We start from the raw sequence: 27298 nt of genomic DNA, 5'->3' as shown, positions 1-27298 counted from the left end.
CAGGGTTGGCTTCTGCCTACTTGGCATGCCCACACGTGTTTTCCCATGGCACCTGTGCATGGTAAGGGTCCTGGTAGGACCTCCTGGCCAGTCCCAACAGACCAACGGTCCAGTCGTCAGATATCGTGGGGCCGTGGGAAAGACAGAGGCAATGTGAGAGGGCATCTGGGACCCTCTTCTGGGATGGAGGGAGGGTCAGCAGTGACTGGACATCCTAGTACACCATGCGGCCCTCTGGCTCTGTGCTTTGTGGGTGTCGTGACCTTGCTGTGCCTTCCCTCCGGCTCTTCCCGGATTCAGGATGAGCTGGTTCCTGGTCTCTGGTCTGCCCTCTCCTGGGCGGAGCAGGTGGGCAGTGGGGCAGAACGGCCGTGGGAAGAGCACGCCTGGGCCTGCTGGCCCCAGCCCCCAATCCTGGCCCCTGAAATGGGAAGGAAGAGTGGAGGAGCTTTGTCCATCTGGGTGGCTCATACTCGGTGTGGGTGTGGTGTTTACTGAACTGCTGGGATGTTTACAGTAGCCCTTAAGGAGAGCCCCCTTGTTCTAGAGGATTTCCCATCTGGAGAGACCCACCAGGGGCTCTTCCTACCTTTCTACCTCCCTGCTCCTCTGGGATAGAAGTGAAGTGATGCTCACCCCCCTTTCCCCCTTCCTCTTCCCTCCCCTCCCCTCGAGTCGGTTTCCTGGAAGTGGCAGCTGTAGGTGGTGAAATACGGTAACTGGGTTCCCAGTTCAGACATTTAAATTAAATTCAATCAGAGTGGTTATTGAATATAAACACGCGGAGTCATTTACATGTTAATTATGTTGAACGGACTATGAGGCCATAATTAGTTGCTAATTGGGTGAGAGCGGTTGTAATTGGTTTTGTTGGCACCGACCTGGCTCACCTGCCTGGTGGGGGGCGGTGCCTGAGACTCCTGGGAAGGCTCTGGGCTCCAGTCTCAATGCCTGGTCAGGTTTGGGATGGTCTACTCCCCCAAGGACTTGCACCTTATCACCAGGTCAGAGGAGATCAGCAGTGAGGCCTCCCTGTGCCCAGCCCAAGTGATTCTATCCTGAGCACCCACGGGAGGGCCCATGATGGCAACAGCAGACACCACTGCTGCTGCTGGGCCCAGAGTTGACCTGGTCAGTAGGTGAAGTCTTGACTTTGGTTTGGGTGCAATAAATATGTTGAGCTTGGGGGCAGAACATACTAAGGCCTCTGGGACGCCCTGCCCCCAGCGCAGCCTGGCTGGGGCTCTCAGGGCTGTGGAGCTGTGGCCAGGGGCTGAGGCCTTCCGGCTGGCCGCTCATTAAAAGAGGATTAGGCCGGGAGCCAGGGGGCCAGGCCAGCCCCTGGGCCTTCCTCTGAGGCCCCTCATAGCTTTGGAGGAGGGAAAGATGCTAAGGGCGACCCTTCCCTAGAGTCCATGGGAGTGTTGGGTGGGGATTGCCTGGGCTCCGCCATGCACATCACTGCCACTGTTAATATATGTATGTAGATATTAACTTAATTTAACATATAAGTATACATGTGATGTGTGTATATATACATACATATATACATATAAATATACATACATATATGCGATCTCCTTGTCTACTTGAGCTTCCGTCCTCGGGTCAGGAGGCCTGTCTTCCTTTTGGATAATGTACTGACAAAGATCTAGACTGGCAGCCCCTTCACACCCACTCCCATTTCTCTTCAGCTCAGGGATTAGGGCTGCCACTCGCCCACAGGAGGTCAGAGGTCAGAGCTAGGGTACAAGGACCTGTCTATCACTCCCTCATCCCCAGCCCTTTTAGGGGAGGTCACGCTGTCAGTCAGAACCTACTGCTTTGTGGAGCTGTAACCAAGGGGGCGGGTCACCCACCTCTACTCCAAGATTCCTCCTTTTGCCACAGCCCTGCCTCATTGGTAGCAGGCCTGGTGTCCTAGAGACAGACAGCAGGGGGTGAGGCCCGCTCATTTGGGGGTCTCTGGCGAGGGCTGTGGATACGCCTACTGACTCCTTTAAAGTAAGGCATCAGTATTGCTTCCCACAGATGAGGAAGCAGAGACCCCCCCAGGATCAAGCCCCAAAGGCAGTGGGGATTGTCCCTGCCCCTGGGACCTTGGCCAGGACAGTGTCTAACAGTCATGGGAGAGGTCTGGAAGCTGGGAAACACTGCGGATGCCAGAAAAGGCTCTTCCTTCCCATGACGGGAAAATCCTTCCCGGATGCCACCCCACCCAACCTGTGCCCAGCTTGGGTGGAAGCAGGGGTGTGGGGCTCTCCCCAGGAAGCAGCACCCAGGCCCCCACCCTCCCCTGACGAGCTCAAAAAACGTATTCAGGCTTGAGCCTGGCTGTCACACACTGAGCAGAAGTCAACCCTGGTCTGATGGCATGACCAAGCTGGGTCTGAATCAGTAGTACCCACGTGCCACACAGGCTCCTGGAACTTTTGGGCCCAAGTGTCTTGAAGGCAGTAGTTCTCACCCTTCCTAGTGCTGCCACCCCTTAGTATATATGGCTCCCCATGTCGGGGTGACCCTCAGCCATAACGTTATCTTTTTTGCTATGGTTATAAATCATAACTTAAATGTCCGACATTCTGATGGTCTTAGGCGACTCCTGTGAAAGGGTCATTCAGCCCCTAAAGGGGTCACAACCCACCAGTTGAGAACCAAGGCTTTTAGAGTACTGGGCCCAGGAGGACCTGATGTAGTAGGATCTGCTGAACTGCAGGTGCTGTCTAAGGATACCTGCTTGAGCCCCCTTCCGCTCTGAACCGGGCTTCTTCCGGGATGGACAAAAGCCCCAGGATTCTTTGTCCTGTGGTACACAGGTTAGGGCAGCTAACTCTACTTCCTAATCTTGAGCACAGCTGTCTTCCTGTGTGCAGCTCAGGATGTGAGACAGTCGTGGGCTTCTCGGGACATCTAGCAAGAGTGGCATTAGCACTCCAGCTTCGAGTTAGCAAGGCTAGACCCTGACTTGTGAGTCTCTCGACCCTAGAGAATTACCCAGCTCTGCCTTTCGCTTCTGTAGGCTGCCTGACGAACTGAATTAGGCCTGCTTCTGGCGGGGGTGCTGTAGGATGGGGGGGCTGAGGGAATATGCTGGCGATACGACATGGAGGTTGGACTGAGTCAACAGGAAGCCTCTTCCTTCCCTGTAGCCCTCTCTGCCTGTCTCCCCAGCATTAGGAAACGGGGCGGCAGGGATGTCTGTGACTGGATGTCCTTCAGGTGATGCTGACATCTGGAAGGAAGCCTGCTTCCTCAGGAAAAAGATCTGGGAGCCCCAACCCATTCTCTGGTCCCCCTCAAGACAGGGTAGACCAGAGGCTCTACCAGGGTCACCTCGATGTCAGATCCAGGAGGTCCATGAAATGCTCTGATCTGTAAAATGAGGTTCAGAGAGCCAGGGTGCTTCAACAGTGGGGTTAATGCAGCCCACAATGGAAATGGAACCGTAGCCAAGGGTTCCTGACCTTCCCTCCCACCTCTTCTCCAGCCTGCCTTGCCTCCTGGGGGCTCCCCTCCTCCTCACTATTTTCACAGCAACTAAAGCATCACGTCCTGTGACACCAGAGTGTCCCATAATACCAGAACCATTGACGCCATATCCCGAGGCCATTTAGAGGAGTCCCTGGGGTTCTGAATCAAGTGTCTGGATGATGGAAGACGTCACCTTCTGGCTCTCCATCTCCTGGTAGGCAGTCCCTATCACAAGGACTGGCTTCCACGGCTTCCCCATCTTTCAGCCGTCAATCTTCATGCAGTCTGCCTGTCGCTTCCCGTCCCTGTACCCCAGCTTCCTCACCTGTAAACTGGGTGTGAGCACAAAGCTCTGAGGAGAGTGGGTACGAGGTTGAGAGGCACCCTCTACCGAGGGACAGACTGGAGGAGATAGAGGCTCTGTATGTTGGGTCAAGGAGAGTCTCCTGTCCCTTTTCTAGAACTTTCTTTCCTTCTCTGCTCCATGATATCTCGTCTTTCTCACGGGGAGCTGGGGCCCTGGGAGTTTATTGCTGGTTTGGACTTGGATCTTGGGTCCTGGCAGTCATGGCACAGCATGGAGCGGGGTCTAGACTATGGGGTCAAGAGTGAGTAGGGATATGTGAGCACAAGGCTTTGGGATTATGGCTATGTGTCTGGGGGCTAGCTCTCTGAATCTTCCCCTGCCCACCTAGGTGCTATGTTAGAAGGAGTCCATCTTCTGCCCTCCTCTTCCATTGTCCCTGAGGTGCCCCCCAGTGTGGCAGAGTGAATAAGGGCACAACCAAGGCCATGCCCCCAGCCAGGGTATAAATAACCCTTGGCAGGCTATCCCAGCCTGGGGGGGCTCCACTGGCAGCCCCACTTCCTCTCTGGCCACTTCCCAGGCCTGGGGGTGGGGGAATGTTTACTTTCCTGTTGTCACTATGACTGGGTGGCCAGGCAGGAGACTCCAAGTGACCCAACAACAGGTGCAGGACAGGTGCCCAGGCTGCCCTGCCCAGGACTTCAGAGGCACCGCCGGACAGGCGGGCGAGGCCGAAGCCAGGCAGGGATTGGCCCTTTGATCTTTTGGCGTCCCTGCGTCCCTGTGTCCCAGTGGCTGGCCAAGGTCATCACCTATATTCCCTTGTTGCTACATAATCAGGTCTGAGCAGGGTAAGGCTTCTCTTTGCTCTGCAGCTCTACACACAAACGTCCTGAACCAGACACTAGGGGGACCGTCAGATCATCTGCTGGCATAGCCCGCTCAACCCGTCTCCCCACCACCACCTTGTTTTTTGGCTTTTCAAGACAAGATTTCTCTTGTGTAGTCTGGACTGTTCTAGAACTGACTCTGTAGACCAGGCTGGCCTCTAACTCAGAGATCTAGCCTCCTCTGCCTCCCAAGTACTGGGATTAAGGGTGTGTAGCACCACCAGCCTGCTGGCCTCAGACAAATTGCCTCTAGCTTATCCTAGGGTCTCTTACACAGCAGTTGGAATCAGAGCCAGGCCAATCAGGGACAGCCACTTGCTGGTGCCGCCTTCCCGCTAAGTTCAGAGCTTCGGATCTCAGCTGTTCTCTCCCCAGGTGCCTAGTCTGCCCCTCCATTGTCCCATCTGTGAAGTTGGGTGCCAGCTGTGGGATCAGGCAGAGGGTATAACATGCTCCAGTGGAACCTCATCTGTTGTAGGACACATTTGCATACCTACTACACGTATGTGTATGTTGCCACCAAAGCCCCCTGTGCTGGTGAATATTCGATCACAATTTTCTCTCTCCTGAGCTAAAAATAGCTGGGGGGTGGGCAGAGGGGTAAGGGACAGACTTGTCAGGTGAACCGTTCAGCTCCTCCAAAGACAGGTTCACAGCTTCCAGGCGTCCTGTGTGTCACTGGCCTGTTGTTGGCTGAGCTACCTATCGTTCACCCCAAGAAACTTCCTCAATGTCCTGAGGGAGCCAGGGCTGCTGTGGGCAAGCTCAGAGAAAACAGAAGGCCCAGTTGTACGTCTTCAGCCCCTGCTACAGTGCTCCTAGAGTGCTGCTGGGAAGAGCCCCCTTGCCCTCCATGGTTCCTCCTAGGTAGTTCAGAATGGGCTGAATGCCTTGTAGGGTCTGGTGGACCTGAGTTCTGTGGGATATTAGGGCTCCTTCAGGGCTTTTTGGTATCTGGCTAGCCTGTTTCAGGTCAGGTAGAGATACTGGCTATGTCCCCTGCATGGTGGTCAACTAGGGTGAGAGCAGGGTATCCGGCCTCTGTGCCAGCGTTTGTAGCATCTCTTATCCAGTACTGATCCCACCTGCTCGTTAACCCTTCCAGCCCCATATGGCAAGTTGGCCCCACCCTGAGTGGAAGCATCTGCCCCCACCTGAGCAGACTCTTTGATGCCATCACACACCCTGGCTTGCACCCACGGCCCTTTCATTAGGATTAGCTTGGGCTGCCTGTGAATCAGGGTTTAGCTTTGGGTGTGGCCCCTTCTCTGTCCTGCTTACATGTTCCACTTTCTCCTCCATGACTGGCAGCAAATGGACAGGGAGCAAGCAGGCCCTGGGAAAGGGATGGGACGTTTAAGACAGCTGTGGCCTCAGTTTCTCTCTCAGAGGGAATGTGTCCCTCTCCTCTCATTGGTGTCCTGCCTTTCATTCACAGAACTTAAGGCCACAGGTACTGCCCACTTCTTCAACTTTCTGCTCAACACTACAGACTACAGAATCCTGTTCAAGGACGAGGACCATGACCGCATGTATGTGGGCAGCAAGGACTACGTGCTGTCCCTGGACCTGCATGACATCAACCGAGAGCCCCTTATTGTAAGGGCTGGCCTGGAAGTGGGACGAGGCAGGGTGAAGGGCGTGGAGCCCAGGGTCAGGGACCTGGCCAGCAGGCTGCCTTCTCTAACCTCCATCTTTGGCAGATCCACTGGGCAGCCTCCCCACAGCGCATTGAGGAGTGCATATTGTCAGGCAAGGATGGCAACGTGAGTGCAATGGGGTCCACGGAGGGCGAGGCAGTGGCCTCCGAGAGGGACGGACATGGGCGGGTGTTGGGACATCTACACAGCTTTCTATCCGGCCACAGGGAGAGTGTGGGAACTTCGTCAGACTCATCCAGCCCTGGAACCGGACACACCTGTACGTGTGCGGGACCGGTGCCTACAACCCCATGTGCACCTATGTGAACCGTGGCCGTCGCTCACAGGTAAGCGCCTGCCAACCCTGGCCCTATGCTGTCCCCTCTGGTGACTGCACACCAAGGTCCTGATGGGAGGATGGGCTTGAGCCCCATCCTTACCACTTTCAAGCCCCGTGGCCTTGGGTGAGTAAGTCATTGAGCTCTCTGAGCCTCAATTCCCTCACCCGGAAGTCGGGTTCACGGTTCCTTTCGAACAGGTCGGTGTGAGGAAGAGGCAGTGAATTTAGTGCTCTCCAGCTAACACTGTGCCTGGCCCATAGTAAGCATTTGCCCTGCATGGGACCACAGTCCTCTTGGCTATGTCTGTGAAGCTGCCAAGTCAGAGGGTCCGGTGGCATCTTTGGTATTCCAGAAGGCTGGGGGCCTGAGCCAGCTTCCACCCTGGGGCCTGGCGGGGAAGAGCTGTCTTCCTCCCCTGGTCCAGGGCTTGGGGGAAGCTGCTTTTTCCCCAGCTCCGCTCCACCCCGCCTGCTTCTGCCCTTTCATTTCCATGTGGGCATGTATGTGAGTTGATGTGACCTCGTAGGGCATGTGTGAGAGTGACCGGACATAAGTGGCACATGGTGTGCAGGCGTGTGCCAATCCTGTGTGTGTGTGTGTGTGTCTGTGTGTACACATGCATATACGGTCTCTGGGGGCCCATGTGTTCATGTGTGTTCCTGGCCTGTGTGGTATGAGAGGCTGGCAGCCCAGGCCCGCTCCCCCAGCCCCTGCCACCCCCAGCTCTAACGTCTATCGCTCATCTTCCCAGGCCCCACCGTGGACCCAGATGCAGGTGGTCAGAGGCCGAGGCAGCAGGGCCACAGATGGTGCCGACCGCCCGACGCCCACAGCCCCACGCCAGGTGGGCCTCATCCTTCTAGTCTTTCGCCAAGCTAAACGACCTCTGAGCTCAGTTTACCCTGGGCCTGGCCCCAGGGCCAGCCTCCCCAGTGTCTCCCTATACCCTCATGCCCCCACCCCATCCCCACCCTTCCCCTGCAGTGCCCTCAGGTTCTGAAAGCAGTTCCAGCTGGACTCTTGTCAGCCTCAGTGGGACCCCCAGCAGGCAAGAAATCCTGAAGCCACCAGGTGGGGAAGACAGGAGTCCTGGGGACAGTCATGCCTCAGCCCTGAGAATATGTGTGGAGACACACTTGAGCACGTGGCGACTCATGTCTGGGCACGTTTATTGTCCACAGTGGGTCTGGCACATGACTCCTACGTGTCTGTTCCCATGCCTTCCGTGGGTCATGTATGTAGATACAGGTGTCCTGCACACTCACGTATGTGGGGTCTTGAGATAGTGTGTCTGTCCATTAGTCAGGCCTTGGGTAGGGGGATCTGGGCCGGGTAAGGTAAGGTGGGGCTGGGCAGGGGCGGGCAGGGGGGCAGAGGCTGCCGGTGAATGACAGCATGTGAGTATGCGTGAGAATATGTGTTTGTGCGTGACTGTGTATATGTGTGTGTCGTCTGTCTGTCTGATGGGGAGTGCTGAACATCTCAGGCTATCTAGGTTCTGTGTGTGTGTGTGTGCACTTGGGTGAGCAGTGGGCTAGGTGCGCTGGTTGTGTTTGCCGGATCTGTGTGCAGCCCACGTGTGTACAGGAAGTTATGTGAGCAGAGTGTAACTGAAAGCAGACCTGCGTGCACCTTCCCGTCACCATCCTGCCACCTGCTGCCACTTCCTCTGTGCGTCTCTCCTCTTCCCTTTCCCTCCCTCTTCCTTGCCTTTGCCCCCAGGCCTGTGAGCTCATCCTGGTCCCAGGGACTTCGAAGGCCTTCCTTCTAGCATCTTCCGGGGTGAAATGGGCAGTGTGGGGTTGGATTAGCTTTGTGAATTCCATGTGGTCTCAGCTGGATTCCCCCAACTTGGCTGTCTGGGGAGACGTGGAGGGGTAGGAAACCCATGACCTTTTGGTCCATCCTGAGGTCCACAGGTAGAGCAAAAACCTGGAGACATAACCTTGGAGTTCCCTGATTGGACCTGATACTAGGACAGGACCCCGGGCCCTTGCACTATGCCCCCTACCCTACCCAGGTCTGCAGCCCCGCCCCCCACGCCCAAGGTAAACAGCTGTAGCTCAGAGTATCCAGCCTCTGTAGCCCAAGGGGTTTGCTCACACCTTCCAGGCTAGTTGGCCCAGAAGTAGTTTAACCTCTATAAGCCCACCTCTGGTCCCCAAGACCTGGACCTCTGAGGGTTGATTCTTGGGTCTTGCCTGAGGCATAGGATCGGAGTGTAACCCCTTGGAAATGCCATGGACTTCCCCAGGAGACCTGGCTGGCCAGAATTCAAACCGGAGGACCCTGCGAGAGGGGTAGGGGGCGGACTCAGGGTGGCCCTTAAGGCTCGTTCCTGCCCTCGGAACCTTATGAAACATGTCCTTCTTGTCTGTGGGACAGGCCTGGATGTGCTGAGCCCCTCTCTACCCTGCAGGATTACATCTTCTACCTGGAGCCTGAGAAACTTGAGTCAGGGAAAGGCAAATGCCCATACGACCCCAAGCTGGACACGGCCTCAGCCCTCATCAGTGAGTGACCCCACTCCACCCCGGTTCTATGGTCCCAGTACGTAGCCCTTACTGCTAGAACGAGGGGGGTCACCCATACTCCAGGTCAGAGACCACGACCATGTCTCATTAGCCCCCAGTGGGGACGTGCCCAGTACAGTCCCTGGGATGTGCTGAGAAGTAGAGACGGTGTAGTCCTCTACTCAGCCCTTTATGGATGGGACACTAAGCAGCCAGGTTTTCCCCTGGGATACCAGGTGTGGTCTTTGCAAACCCTAGAACCCTCAGAGCCAAGGAGAGAAAGTAAGCTGGTTCATACTAAGAGTGGTTGGTATAAAGGGTTTCATACCTCCTTCTTGTGCCAAGGAGACTGGGAGAGGTTCACATAGAACCAGAGAACACCCTTTCAAGCAGGTGTCTGGGTGACTTGGGGGCTCTTCTTAAGGAAGTGTCCTATTCGAGGCCCAAGAGCAGCTGCTGCACCTGTGCAAGGGTTGGGAAACTTGCCCCTGGTCTAGCACTATGCCTGCTTTCCGACTGTCCATCCCCAGGGTCTCATCAAGAAGCTGCGAGGTGCTGTGCCACCTGCCACCATGGTTAGGCCCAGGGTTGCAGGGCTGTGGGGAGCCGGTGTTTTCTCCTTTGGTGAATGAGAAGGTTCTGGCCTGATGACAGAGTTCAGACCAGGGGGTATAACTGGGAGAAGGTCAGGCTCACTACCCTGCAGATTCTCGGAGGGAGGGAGTGGTGTACTGGAGCCAGCTCAGTGGTTAAATTCTCGGGAATTTAGTGATTCAGTTGTTAAACACAGCCATTATTGAAAATTCAATTATAAAGGCTCATAACCAAATAAATTGTATTAAGCCAGAAGTGCTGGCAACAAAATATAATAAACGCTCAAAATGTATTACTTCCTAATCGTTTGACTATATTGCTACATAGTAACCTGTGCTTTTGAGGCTATTTAGGCCTGTTGTGGGGTACAAATCCTAGGGGGCAGCATTGGCATATCTCCCCAGCTCTGTGTAAAGTGACCTCGGGCTATCAACTGGAGTTAAGCAGGGATGGAAGGATCGTAGGAGTCAGCCATTGCCACCGACAGTCTCCTCCCAGTATAGGTTGCAAGCACTTACTGAGAGATAGGATAGGATAGGATCAGATCGGATCCTGCCCTATGCCCCAGGACATCTTGGAGGGAGAGGGTCACAAGGTGGGGGAGGGGGTGTGTGGTGGGGGAGGGGCAGCGGAGTGGTGTGGGGGGTGAGGGACATGGGGAACTTCACCCAAGCAGTCCCCCTGACTGACCCACCAATGCTCCTACAGATGAGGAGCTCTACGCAGGAGTGTACATCGATTTTATGGGCACTGATGCAGCCATTTTCCGTACGCTTGGAAAGCAGACAGCCATGCGCACAGATCAGTACAACTCCCGGTGGCTCAATGGTGAGCGCTGCCCTGCAAGACATTAGGGGGAAGTGTGGCCAGATGTGCAGAGACTTCTGTCAGAACATGCCTGGGGGAGAGTTTAAGCCCGTGACTAGTCCGGGGCAGGGCTGGTTTTCTCTCGGGGATTCTGGTGGGGGGGGAGAAGCCTCGCTAGGGTTCTTGCTGCTGACCCCCTAGCCACCTGTCTACCCACAGATCCTTCATTCATACATGCTGAGCTCATCCCTGACAGCGCTGAGCGCAACGACGATAAACTCTACTTCTTCTTCCGAGAGCGCTCTGCAGAGGCTCCGCAGAACCCTGCGGTGTACGCCCGCATCGGGCGCATCTGCCTCGTAAGTGTCTATAAGGCTCGGCTGCCACTCCCCCGACCTGCCCCGGCTGGTCCTGGGGTGATTGATCTAATGTGTCAACCTGCCCCCGCCCCCAGAACGATGACGGTGGCCATTGCTGCCTGGTCAACAAGTGGAGCACATTCCTGAAGGCACGGCTCGTCTGCTCTGTGCCAGGCGAGGATGGCATTGAGACCCACTTCGATGAACTCCGTGAGTGCTCAGCGAGCAAGCAGGGTCCTGTGGCTGTGGCAGGAGGGGTGGAGGCTGGATCAGAGGTCAGGGTGCCTTTAGGGGACTGCCTCCCGAGGGCGGGAGTGGATGAGTTCATGGGCCTCGTCCTGAGGCAGTGTCCCCAACACCTTCGCCTCTTTTTCAGAGGACGTGTTTGTCCAGCAGACCCAGGACGTCAGGAACCCAGTCATTTATGCTGTCTTCACCTCTTCAGGGTAAGGCTGGAGTTAGGATAAACAGCGGAAGGATTTGGGGGTTATGGTTTATGGACGACCCTGGCCTGGTTCTGAGCTATGAGCTGGGGAGGACTGTGGGTCCAGGCTCTGCCCCAGCCATAGCCGTAACCTCTTTACACACAGCTCTGTGTTCCGAGGATCTGCAGTGTGTGTCTACTCTATGGCTGACATCCGCATGGTCTTCAATGGGCCTTTTGCTCACAAGGAGGGCCCCAACTACCAGTGGATGCCTTTCTCAGGAAAGATGCCGTATCCCCGGCCTGGCACAGTGTGTACCCCTTTCTTCCTCTTCCTTCCTCTCTTCCTTCCTCTTTCGTTCTCTTCCTCCTCTTTGTCCTCCTCCTTCTGTTTTGTATCTTGAGACAAGGTCTCACTGTCTCCCTGGCTGTCCTAGAAGTCCCTATGTAGATCAGGCTGGGCTCCAATTCCAGAGGTCTGTGTGCTTCTACCTCTCGGGTGCTGGGATTAAAGGCTGGGATTATCCTCTGTTTTTGTTGTTCAGTTTGGTTCGGTTTGGTTGGTTTGTTTGTTTGGTGTGTGTGTGGGTGTTTGGCATGTATAGACACATGCATGGGTGTTGGGCATGTATAGACACATGCATGCTTAGAGCCTGCAGAGGCCACAGAGGACATGCCCTGGAGTTACAGAGGTTGTGAGCCTCTGTGTGTGTGCCGGAGACTAAGGAGCCAGTACTCTTACCTGCTGAGCCATCTCTCCAGCCTCTCTCCTACGTGTTTAAGAGGCCCACTCAGGGCTGACCTCTGCAGACAGGAACTCCACTGTAATGAACCTCTAGCCCATAAGGGCAGGGAAACACAAGATACTTAGAAACTACTCCTCACAGCTGGACAGTGGTGCACACTCCTTTAATCCCAGCACTCAGGCAGAGGCAGGTGGATCTCTGTGGTTTCAAGCCAGTTTGGTCTACACAGTGAGTTCTAGAACAGCCAGGGCTATGTAGAGAGACCCTGCTCAAAAAAACAAAACAAAACAAAACAAAAGAAGAAGAAAGAAAACTGTTATTTACACAACACATGCCAGATTGTAAAGAGGGCAGTATCCCAGGATAGAGACGGATAGGGGCCAGGTGTAGTACGCTACTCCATGGAGGGTTCTTGGCAGCTTTCGGGGAGGGGAAGGTTGAGGTAGGCTGAAGTCAGATTGCCTGGCTAATGGCAGGAAAGGAGATGAGAAGTGGGTAGGTCCAAGCTGTGCTCACTCTATCGTCTTGGGTGCCCGTTCACTTGACCCGAGTAATGGCCTGGACCTGCCACAGGAGGCTCAGACAGTGATCTGACCTAATGCGGTGGCCCACGTGACTGTGCGTTCCATACCAGTCAGCATTGGAATTGGAAGGATGACAGGCTGAGCCCAGGGCGTAGGAACAGCATCGGGGAAAGGGGTGAACATGCCCCACTGCACAGGAAAGAGCAGTGAGACCAGAGGGACGAGAGGAAGGAGACAGCTGGGTGGGGATGAGAACATGGGAAGGGAGTGGTCAGCTCAGGCAAATGCTGCCACAGGTCATGATGCGTGACAGCATAGATCTGTGGAGGACAGAAAACAGGAAAGGGTTTGGAGAGAAGCAGGTGGGTGTTGTGTGGAAGCTTCTCGGCGAATGGGTACACAATGCGCCCCACCTAGGCAGCCCAGGACTGACTCCCTCGCCGTCTGCTTGCAGTGCCCTGGTGGAACCTTTACGCCATCGATGAAGTCCACCAAGGACTATCCTGATGAAGTGATCAACTTCATGCGTACTCATCCACTCATGTACCAGGCCGTCTACCCGCTGCAGCGGCGCCCCCTGGTGGTCCGTACAGGCGCTCCCTACCGCCTCACCACTGTCGCTGTGGACCAGGTGGATGCAGCTGATGGACGCTATGAGGTGCTTTTCCTGGGCACAGGTACCCACTGCTGCTCTCAGACCCTCCCCCATTGGGCCCGCCAGATGGGAGGAGCTGATCCTGGGGCCGGATCCTGTCCAGCTAGGGGTTGCTCCCTAGTCAGAATAGCCAAGACTAGGAATGGGAAAACTCCATCTCTCCTCCCATTTTGAGGGGTCTACCCAGGGACCCTTACAAGGACTTAAAAATAACTTGGGATGCAGGGATTTAACTGCTAGCCTGTGTACACACACATGCAAGCGTGCACACGCTTGCTTAAATACATTCGTCGGAATCATAACAGTGTCCAACTCAGTTGCCCATTTCCTGTTCTCAGTAGGGCCCAAAATGAGAGTCTGGGTGCAGGGGCAGACCCTGGCCATGACCCCCTTTGTCCTGTTCTAGTCCCCCCCAAATTCTTCCCTTCATCCAAGGGAGGCCCTTGAACCTCAGCCTGGAAGCCCTGCTCCAATGCCCTAGAGGAGATGGGGCTTTGGTGGGGAAGGGGCTGAGGCTTTGCCCCTTCCCCAGCATCCTCAGCCCCACTGAGGTCCTGCCCGGCCCGTTCCAGACCGCGGGACAGTGCAGAAGGTCATCGTGCTGCCCAAGGATGATCAGGAGGTGGAAGAGCTCATGTTAGAGGAGGTGGAGGTCTTCAAGGTAGGTGGTGGAATGCCGCCCAGGCCTGCCCGTGCCTCCTTGACCCTCTCTGGTCCCATCCTTTGACCTTACACTTTTCTTTTTTGAAAAATTTTTTATTAGATATATTTATTTATTTACATTTCAAATGTTAATTCCCTTTCCTGGTTTCCTGTCTGTAAGCCCCCATTCTCTCCCCCCCCATATGGGTATTCTCCCCCCACATTCCCCTACACTGGGGGTCCAAACTTGGAAGACCAAGGGCTTCCCCTTCCACTGGTGCCCCAACAAGACCATCCTCTGCTACATATGCAGCTGGAGCCCTGGGTCAGTTTTTTTTTTTTTTTTTTTTTTGGTTCTTTTTTTTCGGAGCTGGGGACCGAACCCAGGGCCTTGCGCTTCCTAGGTAAGCGCTCTACCACTGAGCCAAATCCCCAACCCCCCTGGGTCAGTTTTGACCTTAGACTTAAGCCGGGGCTGGGAGGGGTCCTGAGCTTCCCCAGGAGCGGATGCTGACCCCTGCTTTCTTCTAGGAGCCAGCACCTGTTAAAACTATGACCATCTCTTCCAAGAGGGTGAGTCCTTGGCAGTGTGGGCTGGAGTGAGGTTGGAGCCTATGTCCCCTTGGGGTCATGCCCTTGGCATAAGGACTAGGAGACAGAAACAGAAAAGGAATCCAGCCCAGCTGGCTGCTGACAGGGCTGTCTGAGAAGGGAACTGACGCTCCCTGCTCCCACTCCCAGCAACAACTGTATGTGGCCTCCGCCGTGGGCGTCACACACCTGAGCCTGCACCGCTGTCAGGCCTATGGAGCTGCCTGTGCTGACTGCTGCCTCGCCCGAGATCCCTACTGTGCCTGGGATGGCCAGGCCTGCTCTCGCTACACAGCATCCTCCAAGAGGTATAGTTGGCCAGAGCCTTGGGAATACCGAGGTGGAGGCGGGAGTGGGTTATGGATAAGACACAGCTCTCCTGGGGCCCAGGACCCTGTTCTAGAATCTTAGGGGTACAGAAGCCTCCCAAGAGCACTCCTTTAAGAGTTACCCTCTTCCAGGCGGAGTCGCCGACAAGATGTCCGCCACGGGAACCCCATCAGGCAGTGCCGTGGTTTCAATTCCAATGGTAAGTTAGCACGTTGCTCCTCCTGTAGGCTGCTTCTCATGGTGTGGAGTCCTATGCAGCCAATGCGCACAGGCACCCTCACAGTCCAGACTTACTTATGGTTCCCTAGGTGGCAGGATCACCTTAGGCCTGGGATTAAAAAGTCCCATGTCACCTCCTCAATGAATAGATACCCATCGATGTTGCCCTGGTTTTGCGCGTGGATGCCCCTTGATGCCTGCCTCCCCCTACTGGACAGACTGCCTTGCAGCAATGCTGCTTCCACTCAGGGTCCTCTTGATCCACAGCAAACAAGAATGCCATAGAGTCTGTGCAGTACGGCGTGGCCGGAAGTGCGGCTTTCCTTGAGTGCCAGCCTCGGTCACCTCAAGCCACTGTTAAGTGGCTTTTCCAGCGAGATCCCAGTGATCGGCGTCGTGAGGTGAGTTCCTGTGTCCCCCAAGGGGCGATGCCGCACCGTGGATATGGGGGTTCTTTTACAGCGGTGAGTCCATGAGAGAAATTAGATAGTGTGGCCAGCCTGGGTCAGCCCTCGTTCTGTGAAGTTCTCTTTTAAGCTCACCCTTAACACCAGAGTCGCTTGAGTCTCATAGAAACTGGGATAGGCTTCAATATGCGGAAACCATTTGTAGACGGGCTTCCTTTCAGACAAATTCCATACCAAGCCATGAGTGGTGGGGCATGCGTTTAATTCCAGCACTGGGGAGGCAAAGGCAGGCGGATCTCTGAGTTCGAGGCCAGTCTGGTCTACAGAGCAAGTTCCAGGACCACCCTGCCAGGGCTACACAGAGAAACCCTGTCTCAAAACAAAACAAAACAAAAAAACCCAAAAGAACAAAAAATTCCATATCTGTCCTCTGTCGGGGTAAACCTCCTTGTTTGGAACATCGTGTGGGTGAGCTCCAGTATATGGAAATTCTGTGGATATTTTCTGGAAAAGCCTTACAGGTGCTCCTCTTTACGTGGAAATGCTATGTGGGTGCCGCAATCGGGTTTTCTCATTAAATGAAAATTCTGTGTGCTCCAAAACTTTCTCATTCATTGTTCAGAAACCACTCCCACCCCACCCCCAGGGTTGTCGCTCCTCCTGAAAGTGGGAATGCTTGGGGGTAGCTTATTCATATCCCTCTCCTGTGCAAACAGCACGTGGGCTTTTTTCTTGGAGTATGGAAATACCACGTGGGTGTCTCTACTTGGAATGGTCACAAACGTGGTGGCCTCACCTGGAAGCTGGCTAGGGCCGTGGAGTGGTGACCCAGCCCCTGAGCCCCACCCCCTGCCCCTGCAGATTCGCGCAGAGGACCGCTTCCTGCGCACAGAGCAGGGGCTGTTGCTTCGCGCCCTGCAGCTTGGTGACCGCGGCCTCTACTCCTGCACGGCCACTGAGAACAACTTCAAGCACGTCGTCACGCGGGTACAGCTGCATGTACTGGGCCGGGACGCCGTCCATGCTGCCCTCTTCCCCCCACTGGCTGTGAGCGTCCCTCCACCTCCTGGCACAGGCCCTCCAACACCTCCTTACCAGGAGCTGGCCCAGCTCCTAGCCCAACCGGAAGTGGGCCTCATCCATCAGTACTGCCAGGGTTACTGGCGCCATGTGCCCCCCAACCCCAGGGAGGCTCCAGGAGCTCTCAGGCCTCCTGAACTCCAGGACCAGAAAAAGCCGAGGAACCGCCGCCACCATCCTCCGGACACATGAGGCCAGCTGCTGGAGGCCTACATAGGACCAGCCTAGCCCCTCATCCCTTTTAATATAAAAGATATATATATATATAAATATAAAATATCTATATTCTATACATACCCTGCCCCTGCAAAGACAGTATTTATTGGTGGGTTGTATATAGCCTGCCTGGGTGGCAGCATTATTCCAGAACTTAGACCCAGATTGGTCAGCAACGGCACATGACTGAGCACGCCCATCCTGGCCTAGGGAGTTGCCAGGGCCACCCCAAGACCACACAGTCCCCAGACTCCGTGGAAATCTCCTTGCTGAACAGCTGCCAAGTTCTACAAAACACAGGGAGGGAGCGAGCCCTACTTGTGGGGGCATGGACCATAAACCTTTGGTGACGAGCATTGTCAGCTGTGCCTTGGCATAGACGCGGACACCGGGATTGCTCTGGAGTCTGGGGCGGGGGCTCAGGGCACTCAGAGGCGGGAGAAGGGGGCCATCACAGGATATAGGCCCCTGCCTGGGTCAGAGGTGCCCAGTCAAGGCCAATCTTTCCCAGGTATTTATTCTCTATTTATTGGGGACAGAAGAGAAGTCTGTCTGGGTGAGGCAGAACCTTCTCTTCTCCCTTCCTTCCTTGCCTGTCCTGGAAGGTCCAGCCTATTCTACCTCCTTAGCTTTGCCTGTGCTGCCCCAACGCACGGGCGGGGCTGGGTGCAGGCATGGTTTTAAAGAACCCCCAGTCCTGAGGATAGATGGGCCATGGTGGAGGCCCAGGGCCTGTCTGACATCCCCAAGGCTCACGTCTGCCCACTGCCACAGGTGATGGGTGTAAATAGCTCTGGTGGCAGTGGCGTAGATGGTTGGGGGGCTCCTGCAGCCTCTGCTGCCCAGGCCGCAGTCTCTCTTGGGTTCCATCTTGCTAATAAACGCTGGCTCTGGGACTAGACTTTGGTTTCTCTCCTTGGTGGCTGGAGTGGGAATGGAGGCGGGTTAGGCCCACAACTGCTGAGAGATGCAAGCCAGGTGGAAACTTGAAGGCAATGGATCTGCTACCCTCGGGGAGCAGAGGCAGGCAGATCTCTTGAGTTTGAGGCCAGCCTGGTCTACAGAGTGTGTTCTAGGATAGCCAGGACTACAGAGGAACCCTACCTTGAAGAAACAATCTGTGTAGAGGACAGGTTTGGTTGAATAACGAGGGCTCAGGCATTTCCTAAGCTACAGAGACCACTCAGGTCTCCATTTACACTGTGCCATTGAAGGTGGGTGGAGCCCAAGGGCTGAAGTGACAGAGGGAACTTGCTTCTGAATAGAGCCCTCCTCACTCAGGATGAATGACAAAGATTGCCAGAGTAGGGTATCTACTTCCTACCACCCTTAGGGACAACTCGATGCTCAGTGCTTGGGACCCTAGCACCCACCCCCTTGTAGTCTGTCACAGAGTTGAGTCTGGTTTCAGGAAAGGGGTTCTAGACCAGCAGAGGGAGCCCAAGATAAGGTTTCCAACTTTAGAGTCACAAACCGACTTTAGCACCTAGCTGCTCAGCACAGCAGACTCCAGACTTCAACTGCTACCCCTGACCCCTGAGTAAAGGCTGTCAGGTTATAGTGGCACCCTATGTAGCCCCCACATTATGAGTGAGACCCCACTCTTCCGTACTCTGGGGTGCTCCAAGTCTGCAATAGACTTGCCAAAAATACACTGAATCTAGCCACCTCTATAGTGGTCTTTGTTGCACCTAAATGCACATGCACACCCAGACATGTGCATGGGCTGGCACAGACAAGCATGTATGCACACGTAGGGACACAGGTGTGCATCTAAATACTTAGGCAAGTGCACTGTAGTGCGAACACCATAGTTGCCTGTATTTGAACGCTCAGGCACACGTGCACAGCTGTGAATCCACACAAAGCACAGCACAGTGAACACACAAACACCGGTGCCTACACAGAGAAATGCACAAGATGCTGGAGATGCAGCCTGGCAGTGAAGCACATGTGTAGCACGCAGGAATCCCTAGATTTGACCTTCAGCGTGTACACACACAGGGCACCAGTTTACATGCACACATTGCATGCATAGCCATGCAAACAGGTATGTAAGGGCACGTGCACTTAAAAAGCTACTAACAGGTACACATACATGCAGATAACAGGTACACATACATGCAGGTAACAGGTTCACATACATGCGGAATACAGGCCCCAGTGTGTCTACTCATTACTTCGCTTGATCCTAGTAAGGAACGGAAAGACACACACAGGCCTGTATGTGTAGCAGACTCACCCATCCACCAGCAGAGGACATGTTAGAAGGGTCACATTTAACCCTGAGCGTGAGGCAAACAGAAAGTCACCTATTCCCTCCTGGCTCCTGGGAGGCACAGAACCCTCTGATCTGGAGACACCCCACTCTTCTAAGCCACTGCCAATTATGTGACCCTGTCAGCTGCTCCTAATCAGTAAAATGGGGCTGTGATTTGGGCACCACCTTCCTCCAAGTTCATGTAAGCCTACAGCATAAGGAGTGGTGACCTCAGCTGGGCAAGCAGGAGGTCCTCTGGGCCAGCTTCTCCAGTCTCCTGCCAGCCCTGCTCCCAGTCCCACCACTTCTGTGCTAAAGGGTCTGTTCCCTCAATTCCACCAAATAAATGCATATAGGACGGGGGAAGGACTCTCTAGGATCTCTTCTGGAGAACTGGAGGGGGGTAAAGGGGTGCCAAGTCAGCAGTTGATGGATTGGGGCCTTGCCAGACTGATTAAAAGGCTAGGAGACTGAGCTTCACCTGTCCTTGTCTCTGATTGGCCCTCAGGCAACCCTAACTCTCAAATCCCACTGAGCAATCCCACCAGGGCCTGTGCAGGTCTGTGGAAGCGCCAGTTGACTGCTGGCTTTGGGGCCAGAAGGTTGTCTGAGGAGGCCAGAGGCTGCCTACCCTGTCCCTTTGCCTGCTGCTGGGACCATGGGGGCTGGGGCCAGCGCTGAGGAGAAGCACTCCAGAGAGCTGGAAAAGAAGCTGAAAGAAGACGCTGAGAAGGACGCACGGACCGTGAAGCTGCTGCTTCTGGGTAGGGGTGCGGGCCAGTGTTAGAAGGGGACAGCTGTGGGTCAGCGGCCTGGGGCTGGACAAAGAGCCTTTCCTTAAAGCAGGGATTCCTTTGGGGAAGAATGACAGTGTGGTGGGGCAGAGAGCACAGAGCGAGCCATTCCCAGGCAAGGCCTGACAGGTGATGGATGTCCTAGTCCCCCAAGGCGATGTACTTGGGGCAACTTCCTTTTTTTTTTTCTTTTTTTTTTCTTTTTTTCTTTTTTTCGGAGCTGGGGACCGAACCCAGGGCCTTGTGCTTGCTAGGCAAGCGCTCTACCGCTGAGCTAAATCCCCAACCCCACTTGGGGCAACTTCTTGAGGACACCCTGAAGTGTATACCAAACACACCGTTGTATAAATGTGTGTCTTCAGACACATTTTTGCCCTTGAGCTATAGCCTATGGTTTTCCAGGCCTGCTCAGCTCTTCTTTCTCCCTTGGGAATGAGGTCTGAGAATAACTCTTGGATCACCAGGTCCACAAAGGCACTGGGTGCCAGAGCGTGGTCATCGGTAGACCCGTGAAACAGCTTTAAAAAGTGGAACGATGCCAGGCAGTGGTGGTCTATGCCTTCAGTCCCAGCACTGGGAGGCAGAAACAAGTGAATCTCTGAGTCTGAGGCTAGCTTGGAGTTCCAGAACAGCCATGCCTACACAAAAGAAAAAAAGAACGTGGAAAAATAGTGAAGCCTACATGGGATAAATAAAGCTGATCCCATGATCCCATGGATATTGAGGGGAGATGGGGGGACTGCCATTGCTTAATTCAACAGAAAGTCACTGTTTCAGAAGGACAGGCAGAGGTACTAAGCCAGAGCCCTAGGAGAAAGGCCACGGCTAAGCCGGAAATCCCATTAATTGTATCCAGCACCCTTAAGGAGCTGCAGGCTCAGGAAGGATGTCAGTTCTGTCCTCTCCCCCACCTAAGGATGCTAATTCCCTCTGAGCCTCTCAGAGACACCTCCCTAGGAAAAGCAGAGGCTGCCGGTCCCATTCAGATAATCTTGTGCATGCAGTACTGACCAACTCCACAAGGTGGCACTAGAGGGTTCCTTATTTTGGTCTCAACATAATTAAGACTTTATACATCAGAGTCTTGGGAAACCTCCTTCCCTCTGGGCACAGTTGAGGTCACTCAACAGATGTAGGTCCCCTTTGTCACCTACAACCATTTTCTTCAGCGGTCTTAAAGGCTTTACTTTGACTAGAGATGAGGGCAATTGTATCTAGAGATCTAGTTGGCACCCTAAGGCTCTGATCCAAAAGAAGTGGTGGTTAGTGCGGCTCTGAAGCACCACCTCTTTCCTTTCAGGTGCGGGTGAATCCGGGAAAAGCACTATTGTCAAGCAGATGAAGTGAGTGTTCCCTGTCCATCCTAAGGCCCCTGGTGGTGGGCGGGTACATGCACATTAGAACCTGTCCTTTCCTACCGACCCTGGAGACTGACTTTGCTGGTCTTGGCTGTAGGATTATCCACCAGGACGGGTATTCGCTGGAAGAATGCCTCGAGTTCATCGCCATCATCTATGGCAACACTCTGCAGTCCATCCTGGCCATCGTGAGGGCTATGACCACGCTCAACATTCAGTATGGAGATTCGGCTCGGCAGGTGAGGCTGGAGGCAGGCTGATGTTAGGCTTCGAGGGCTCGTGGCAACTGGCTAGGCTCAGATTCACAACCACTACCTTGCCCTACCCCCAGGACGATGCCCGGAAGCTGATGCACATGGCGGATACTATTGAGGAAGGCACAATGCCCAAGGAGATGTCAGACATCATTCAGCGCCTGTGGAAGGACTCCGGTATCCAAGCTTGCTTTGACCGAGCCTCAGAATACCAACTCAATGACTCTGCTGGCTAGTGAGTACACCAGTGGATGCCAGGGGGCAGAGGGGGTGGGTGGGCAGGACCCTGCTGGTGTGAACACCCACGCCACTCACCCACTCATACTGGGTGGTCTTCTTCAGCTACCTTTCAGACCTAGAGCGTCTGGTGACTCCAGGATACGTGCCCACTGAGCAGGATGTGTTGCGTTCTCGTGTCAAAACCACTGGTATTATCGAGACTCAATTTTCCTTCAAGGACCTCAACTTCAGGTAAGACCCCTGCTCTAAGAGCTCAGCTGGCCTGACCGGAACTTCACTGTCTTGAGTGAAGGTCCTACCTTTGCCAGGAGAAAGGCCGGCCATTTCAGATGCCAAGTGGTATGAGGGCTCTCCAGCCAGCTTAGGATGACAAAAGGGTAACAGTGGGCATATCCAGGTGACCTGATACACCGGTCTAAATCTGGACCTGGCTATGCCTGACAGAATGTTCGATGTGGGCGGGCAGCGTTCTGAGCGCAAAAAGTGGATCCACTGCTTTGAGGGTGTGACGTGCATCATTTTCATCGCTGCGCTGAGCGCTTACGACATGGTGCTGGTGGAGGACGACGAAGTGGTGAGTTGGGCCTGAATGTTTGAGAAGGGAGGTGGAGCCTGGGGGAGCCAGTGAGACTCACGAAAACAGAAGTTGTCTGGGAGCGGTTAGTGTCGGGAGGTCAGGGACCAAGGGACAGCAGCGACCTGTGTAGCCTGGTGCCCAACAGCCGCTCCCCTCCCCAGAACCGAATGCACGAGAGCCTGCACCTGTTCAACAGCATCTGCAATCACCGCTACTTCGCCACGACGTCCATCGTGCTCTTCCTCAACAAGAAGGACGTTTTCTCCGAGAAGATAAAAAAGGCACACCTCAGCATCTGCTTTCCCGATTACGATGGTGAGATCCCTAGTCCCGACCGCCAGGCGGTGCCACAGCCCCACGATTCCCGCAGCGTTCTCCTTCCCGCGGGAAAAAGCCTTTCCTCACAGAGAGAATGCTGCCCTCTGCCGCAGGACCTAACACTTACGACGATGCCGGCAACTACATCAAAGTGCAGTTCCTGGAGCTTAACATGCGACGTGATGTGAAGGAGATCTATTCCCACATGACCTGCGCTACCGACACACAGAACGTCAAGTTTGTCTTTGACGCCGTCACCGACATTATCATCAAGGAGAACCTCAAAGACTGCGGGCTCTTCTGAGGTGGGGTGCTAGCTAGCCAGACCTTCCACCATCCTTCGCCTTAATCTCAGGGCCCTAACCCTGCCTCTAGTTCCTCACTAAGTTCACTGCCTCAGACTGCCGCGTTCCCTGTTGCCCACCCCTAAACCCCGCCCCACTACTCTCAGGTTCCACCCACTACCAGAGGCCCCTCCCCCCCACTCATTAGTTCTACATCCTTTTTTTTTTTTTTTTTTTTTTTTTGGAGTTGGGGACCGAACCCAGGGCCTTGTGCTTGCTAGGCAAGCGCTCTACCACTGAGCTAAATCCCCAACCCCGTTTCCACATCCTTTTTATCCCTCCCCAACCTCCGGATGCATAAATTCCAGGGCTGCCCCCACTCCCACCCCAATGCCTAATCCCATTTATTTTGCTGTTCAAGGGGGCTGAGGTCCTATTTCCTGTTCTCTTCACAGATACCTGAATTCATGTCTGCCCCGTACCCTGAGACTCTGTATCCCTACAGCCCTGTAGTCCCCTTAAATAACGTCTATTCCTCAAGCTGCCTCTCCCATAGCCGCACACCCAAAGCTCTGAGGCTTGACGTGCAGACCCTCCCCCAAGTACCCAACTCTACCCTGCTTTTCACCGCCTGGCTGCACTGGCCTCTTGGACCTACGGCAGCCAGCCTCAGCTAGGACTTGGGACAGCTGGAGCTCAGAGTGACTCAGCAGTGCCCTAGTGACCCGTCTCCAGCACCATCGGCCACCCCCATCAGCAGCAGCTCACCAGCAGATCCCGGTTCACCAAACAGCCCTCCCTCCCCAGTTTCCACGAAGGGCTTGAGGTCTCCCTCCCTCAAGAAGTAGGCCGGTCCAGCCTGCTGCCTGCATATGACAACTCCAACACCTGTCTACCCAGTGGTCAGTGGCTGTCCCTCCCAGTAGCCTGAGGAGTCCAAAGTCCAAGCTCTGGTCTTTGAAGCCTCGCACAGAGAAATTAGTGACTTTGACTTGGGTGCCAGGAAAAGATTCAAGCCAAACCCATTCCCAAATACTGGGCTCAGGGTTTCTCCTAGTCCCTTCTCCCTCTGGGTCTTGCCCCTCTGTCCTTGGACACTTCCACACCACACCTCGTCCACCCACACACAATACGCAGGGCTTGCTGGTTAAGGTATGCTGTATCGAAGGACAGTGTTATTGACATAGGGATGACCAATAATGAAGCCACACTGAGGGGTGGCTCAGAGCAGAGTCCAGCCCCTATTGATCAACCATGGGTAAAGAATATCCCGTGTAAGGTTACAGGCAATTCCATGTGACCACGTCGTCCCTTCTGATTCAGGCCCTATAGCTTGGGAGGGAGGACTGAAAAACCATGCCTAAACCATTAGAGACAATGCCCCACATCTCCCAGCCACTTCTCCTGCCACCTTTGCTTAAGCCTGCAGACCAGAGACAGTGTTGCTGGTAGAGGCAAGCTCTCCTTCCCTTAGCTAACTACAGATTCAGCAATAAATCTTTGCACCAGGTCTGCTGTCCTTCTTTGAGTCAGTGGGGGAAGTTTAGCCCTCATGCGTTCCTAATACTAGACATCAGTGATGTAGGGATTTCAGTACTAGACATCAGTGATGTAGGAAGAGGACCCCCTTCCAAGGTAAAGTGTCTGGCCTGACCCGGGCTGTGGGATCACAGAAGGGATTAGTGGGTCCAACTCATGAAGTCAGACCGAGTCTGAGAGATACAGGAAACGTGATTGGGACAGGTTCAGATCAACAGGAAGGTTTTGTTTACTTGTTTTATGAGACAGGGCCTTACTGGGTAAACTAGGCTGGCTTTGAACTCACCATTTTCCTGCCTCTGAGTGCTGGGATTATTGGCATGCTTCTTTGATGACACCTAGTGACAGGGAGATGTGAGACAAAAGTTTGTCTGACAGACAGTAGACTGCACTGGCGCTGGCTGAGCACTTGGACCTGTGGGCACAGGAGCAGGAGCAGAGATGGTGGAAGAGGCAGGCAGGGCCAGATTCCAGGAGAAGGTAATGGATCTCAAAGTGTGGATGTGAATGTGGCCAGGACTAGGGTGAGGCAAAGGAGGTATCATCTCCAGAGCAACAGTGATAGCCAAGGGCTGGTGCCTGGCTTTAAACCCAGCACTCAGGAAGCAGAGGCAAGTCTCTGCGAGTTTGAGACTATCTCAATCTACAGGGCAAGATCCAGATCACACACACACACCCCACATGCACACATCCCACACGCACCTTTTTAGGGGAGCTGGAGAGATGGCTCAGCGGTTAACACATAATGCTTTTACAGAGACCTGAGCTCAGTTCTCACAGCTGCCCACAACCACCTGTAGCTCCAAGGCCAGAGGCTCTGATGCCTTCTTTTAGCTTTAGAAGGTGCCTGAACTCACGTCCACATATCCCCGCATACAGACACACACATAAAGATAAATAAATAGGGGCTGGGGATTTAGCTCAGTGGTAGAGCACTTACCTAGGAAGCGCAAGGCCCTGAGTCTGGTCCCCAGCTCCGGAAAAAAAGAACCAAAAAAAAAAAAAAAGATAAATAAATAACAAAACAGTATTTAAAAAAAAATCAGGGAACTGGAGAGAAATGGTTTGGCATTTAAGAGGCTATGGCTGCTCTTCCAGAGGACCTGGGTTTGGTTCTCAACACCCACATGGTAACTCACAACTGCCTGTAACTCTCAGTTCAAGGGACCCAATATCTTCTTCTGTCTTCTGTGAGCACACAGCACACAGATGGGACACAGACATCCATGACACCCATCCAGGCAAAACATCCATTGGCATAAAGTAAAATAATTGTTTTAAAGATTTATTTATTTCATGTATGTGGGTACACTGTAGCTGTCTCAGACACACCAGAAGAGGGGATCAGATCTCATTACAGATGGTTGTGAGCCACCATGTGGTTGCTGGGAATTGAACTCAGGACCGCTGGAAGAGCAGTCGGGTGCTCTTAACCACTGAGCCATCTCTCCAGCCTGTAACATAATTTTTAACATGGCTTAACCACTGAGCCATCTCTCCAGCCTGTAACATAATTTTTAACGTCTTTAATCCCAGCATTCTGAAGGCAAGGCAGGTGAATCTCTGAGTTTGAGGCCAGCCTGACCTACATAGTGAGTTCTAAGACAACCAGAGCAACATAGTGAAATAATGTCTTAAAAAAAACAAAAGCAGGGGTTGGGGATTTAGTTCAGTGGTAGAGCGCTTGCCTAGCAAGCGCAAGGCCCTGGGTTCAGTCCCCAGCTCCCAAAAACAAAAACAAAAACCCCAAAAAATTTAATCTTAAAAAAAAATTGAGCGGGTAATGGTGGCATAAGCTTTTTTTTTTTTTTTTTTTTTTTTTTTTTGGTTCTTTTTTTTCGGAGCTGGGGACCGAACCCTGGGCCTTGCGCTTCCTAGGTAAGCGCTCTACCACTGAGCCAAATCCCCAGCCCCGTGGCATAAGCCTTTAATCCCAGAGAAGGGGATCTTTGTAAATTTGAGGCCAGCGTGGTCTACAGAGCAAGTTCTAGGACAACCAGACTATACAAAGAAACACTGTATCAAAAACAAAAACAAAGTCACAGCTAAACAAAGGAATCAGGAGGACTGGAGAGATGGCTCAGCCATAGAGAACACTGACTATTCCTCCAGAGGCCCTGAGTTCAAATTCCAGCAACCACATGGGGTGACTCACAACCATCTGTGATGGGATCCGATGCCCTCTTCTGGTGTGTCTGAAGACAGCTACAGTGCAGTCGAATACATAAAATAAATAATTAATTAAAAAAGAAAAAGAAGGGGTTGGGGATTTAGCTCAGTGGTAGAGCGCTTGCCTAGGAAGCGCAAGGCCCTGGGTTAGGTCCCCAGCTCCGAAAAAAAGAAAAGGAAAAAAAAAAGAAAAAAGAAAGAAAAAGAAATCAGGAAGTGGCAAGGTGGTACAAGCCTTTGTGTAGGCTGATTTCCTTGAGTTTACGGTCACCCTCATCTGCACAGCAAGTTCCAGGCCAACCAGGACTACACAGAAAGACTCTGTCAATATATTTTTTTTCTTTTTTACAAATCACGGTCTGGTGTGGTGGCTCACAGCTTTCAAATTGGAAATAGGACTAGCAAGATAGCTCGGTGAATCCATTTCCTGGGTAAGTAGAGTTCCATCCCCAGAACCCACATAAAGGTGGGGGAAGAGAACCGACTCAAAGTTGCCCTCGGACCTCCACATTTCACTGTGGTACGCAACATAACATGCAGACAAACATCTGCTCCTAGATGTGTTTTCTCTCTCTTTTTCTTCTTTTTTCCTTCTCATTTTTGGTAGTGGTGGTGAAATATATATACCATGGAATTTACATATTATTTATTTTTCGATTTGTTTTTGTGACAGGGTTTCAAAACAAAACAAAACAAAACAAAATCTGTGTTGCCCTGGCTGTCCTGGAACTTGCTTTGTAGACCAGGCT

The 27298-nt window shown here is 53.6% G+C and overlaps 2 protein-coding genes and 1 long non-coding RNA gene across 12 annotated transcripts in view; 2 read left to right on the top strand and 1 right to left on the bottom strand.

Annotated features, from left to right (window-relative positions):
- The window catches only part of Sema3f (semaphorin 3F), a 28938-nt gene extending 11281 nt beyond the window's left edge, over positions 1–17657 (top strand). For 3 of the 9 annotated variants that reach the window (NM_001413830.1, XM_039081590.2, XM_039081588.1), the window contains 17 exons: positions 6107–6267; positions 6372–6434; positions 6536–6655; positions 7401–7493; positions 9069–9162; positions 10465–10584; positions 10783–10922; positions 11018–11132; positions 11299–11368; positions 11513–11657; positions 13071–13293; positions 13844–13932; positions 14445–14486; positions 14655–14812; positions 14966–15033; positions 15321–15454; positions 16322–17657. In NM_001413830.1, coding sequence (NP_001400759.1) covers positions 6107–6267; positions 6372–6434; positions 6536–6655; positions 7401–7493; positions 9069–9162; positions 10465–10584; positions 10783–10922; positions 11018–11132; positions 11299–11368; positions 11513–11657; positions 13071–13293; positions 13844–13932; positions 14445–14486; positions 14655–14812; positions 14966–15033; positions 15321–15454; positions 16322–16732 — 2246 coding nt within the window. In that variant the 3' untranslated portion in view covers positions 16733–17657. Of the gene's footprint in view, positions 1–6106; positions 6268–6371; positions 6435–6535; positions 6656–7400; positions 7494–7721; positions 8950–9068; positions 9163–10464; positions 10585–10782; positions 10923–11017; positions 11133–11298; positions 11369–11512; positions 11658–13070; positions 13294–13803; positions 13933–14444; positions 14487–14654; positions 14813–14965; positions 15034–15320; positions 15455–16321 lie in introns of those variants that run through there. The other 6 variants (XM_063265627.1, XM_039081591.2, XR_005487847.2 and 3 more) reach the window with 5 other exon arrangements.
- A 1957-nt stretch (positions 17658–19614) lies between these two features.
- Positions 19615–24351, top strand: Gnat1 (G protein subunit alpha transducin 1). Its single transcript, NM_001108780.2, has 9 exons — positions 19615–19780; positions 21111–21153; positions 21266–21407; positions 21500–21657; positions 21765–21893; positions 22107–22236; positions 22401–22554; positions 22671–22862; positions 23297–24351. The coding sequence occupies exons 1-8, from the start codon at positions 19675–19677 to the stop codon at positions 22859–22861; spliced, it is 1053 nt and encodes a 350-aa protein (NP_001102250.2). The 5' UTR covers positions 19615–19674; the 3' UTR covers position 22862; positions 23297–24351.
- LOC134480231 (uncharacterized) lies at positions 19665–23711 on the bottom strand. 2 transcript variants are annotated; one of them, XR_010054479.1, is made up of 3 exons: positions 23610–23711; positions 22425–22501; positions 19665–20448 (listed from the first exon to the last, which is right to left on the bottom strand). It is a non-coding gene; the product is annotated as an uncharacterized LOC134480231 (long non-coding RNA). The 2 variants fall into 2 exon arrangements; XR_010054480.1 differs by lacking the exon at positions 19665–20448 and having other exon boundaries at positions 21663–22501.
- Positions 24352–27298: the final 2947 nt, after the last annotated feature.

Source organism: Rattus norvegicus, chromosome 8 (assembly GCF_036323735.1).
Source record: "Rattus norvegicus strain BN/NHsdMcwi chromosome 8, GRCr8, whole genome shotgun sequence".
NCBI lineage: Eukaryota > Metazoa > Chordata > Mammalia > Rodentia > Muridae > Rattus > Rattus norvegicus.
Note: the sequence above shows the minus strand (reverse complement) of the source record. Positions and strands in the feature narration are given on the sequence as shown.

Coding starts and splice junctions, on each gene's coding strand:
- Gnat1 (NM_001108780.2), top strand. CDS start 19,675: ATGGGGGCTGGGGCCAGCGCTGAGGAGAAGCACTCCAGAGAGCTGGAA. Junction 19,781..21,110: donor CGTGAAGCTGCTGCTTCTGG/GTAGGGGTGCGG, acceptor CTTTCCTTTCAG/GTGCGGGTGAATCCGGGAAA. Junction 21,408..21,499: donor ATGGAGATTCGGCTCGGCAG/GTGAGGCTGGAG, acceptor CCCTACCCCCAG/GACGATGCCCGGAAGCTGAT.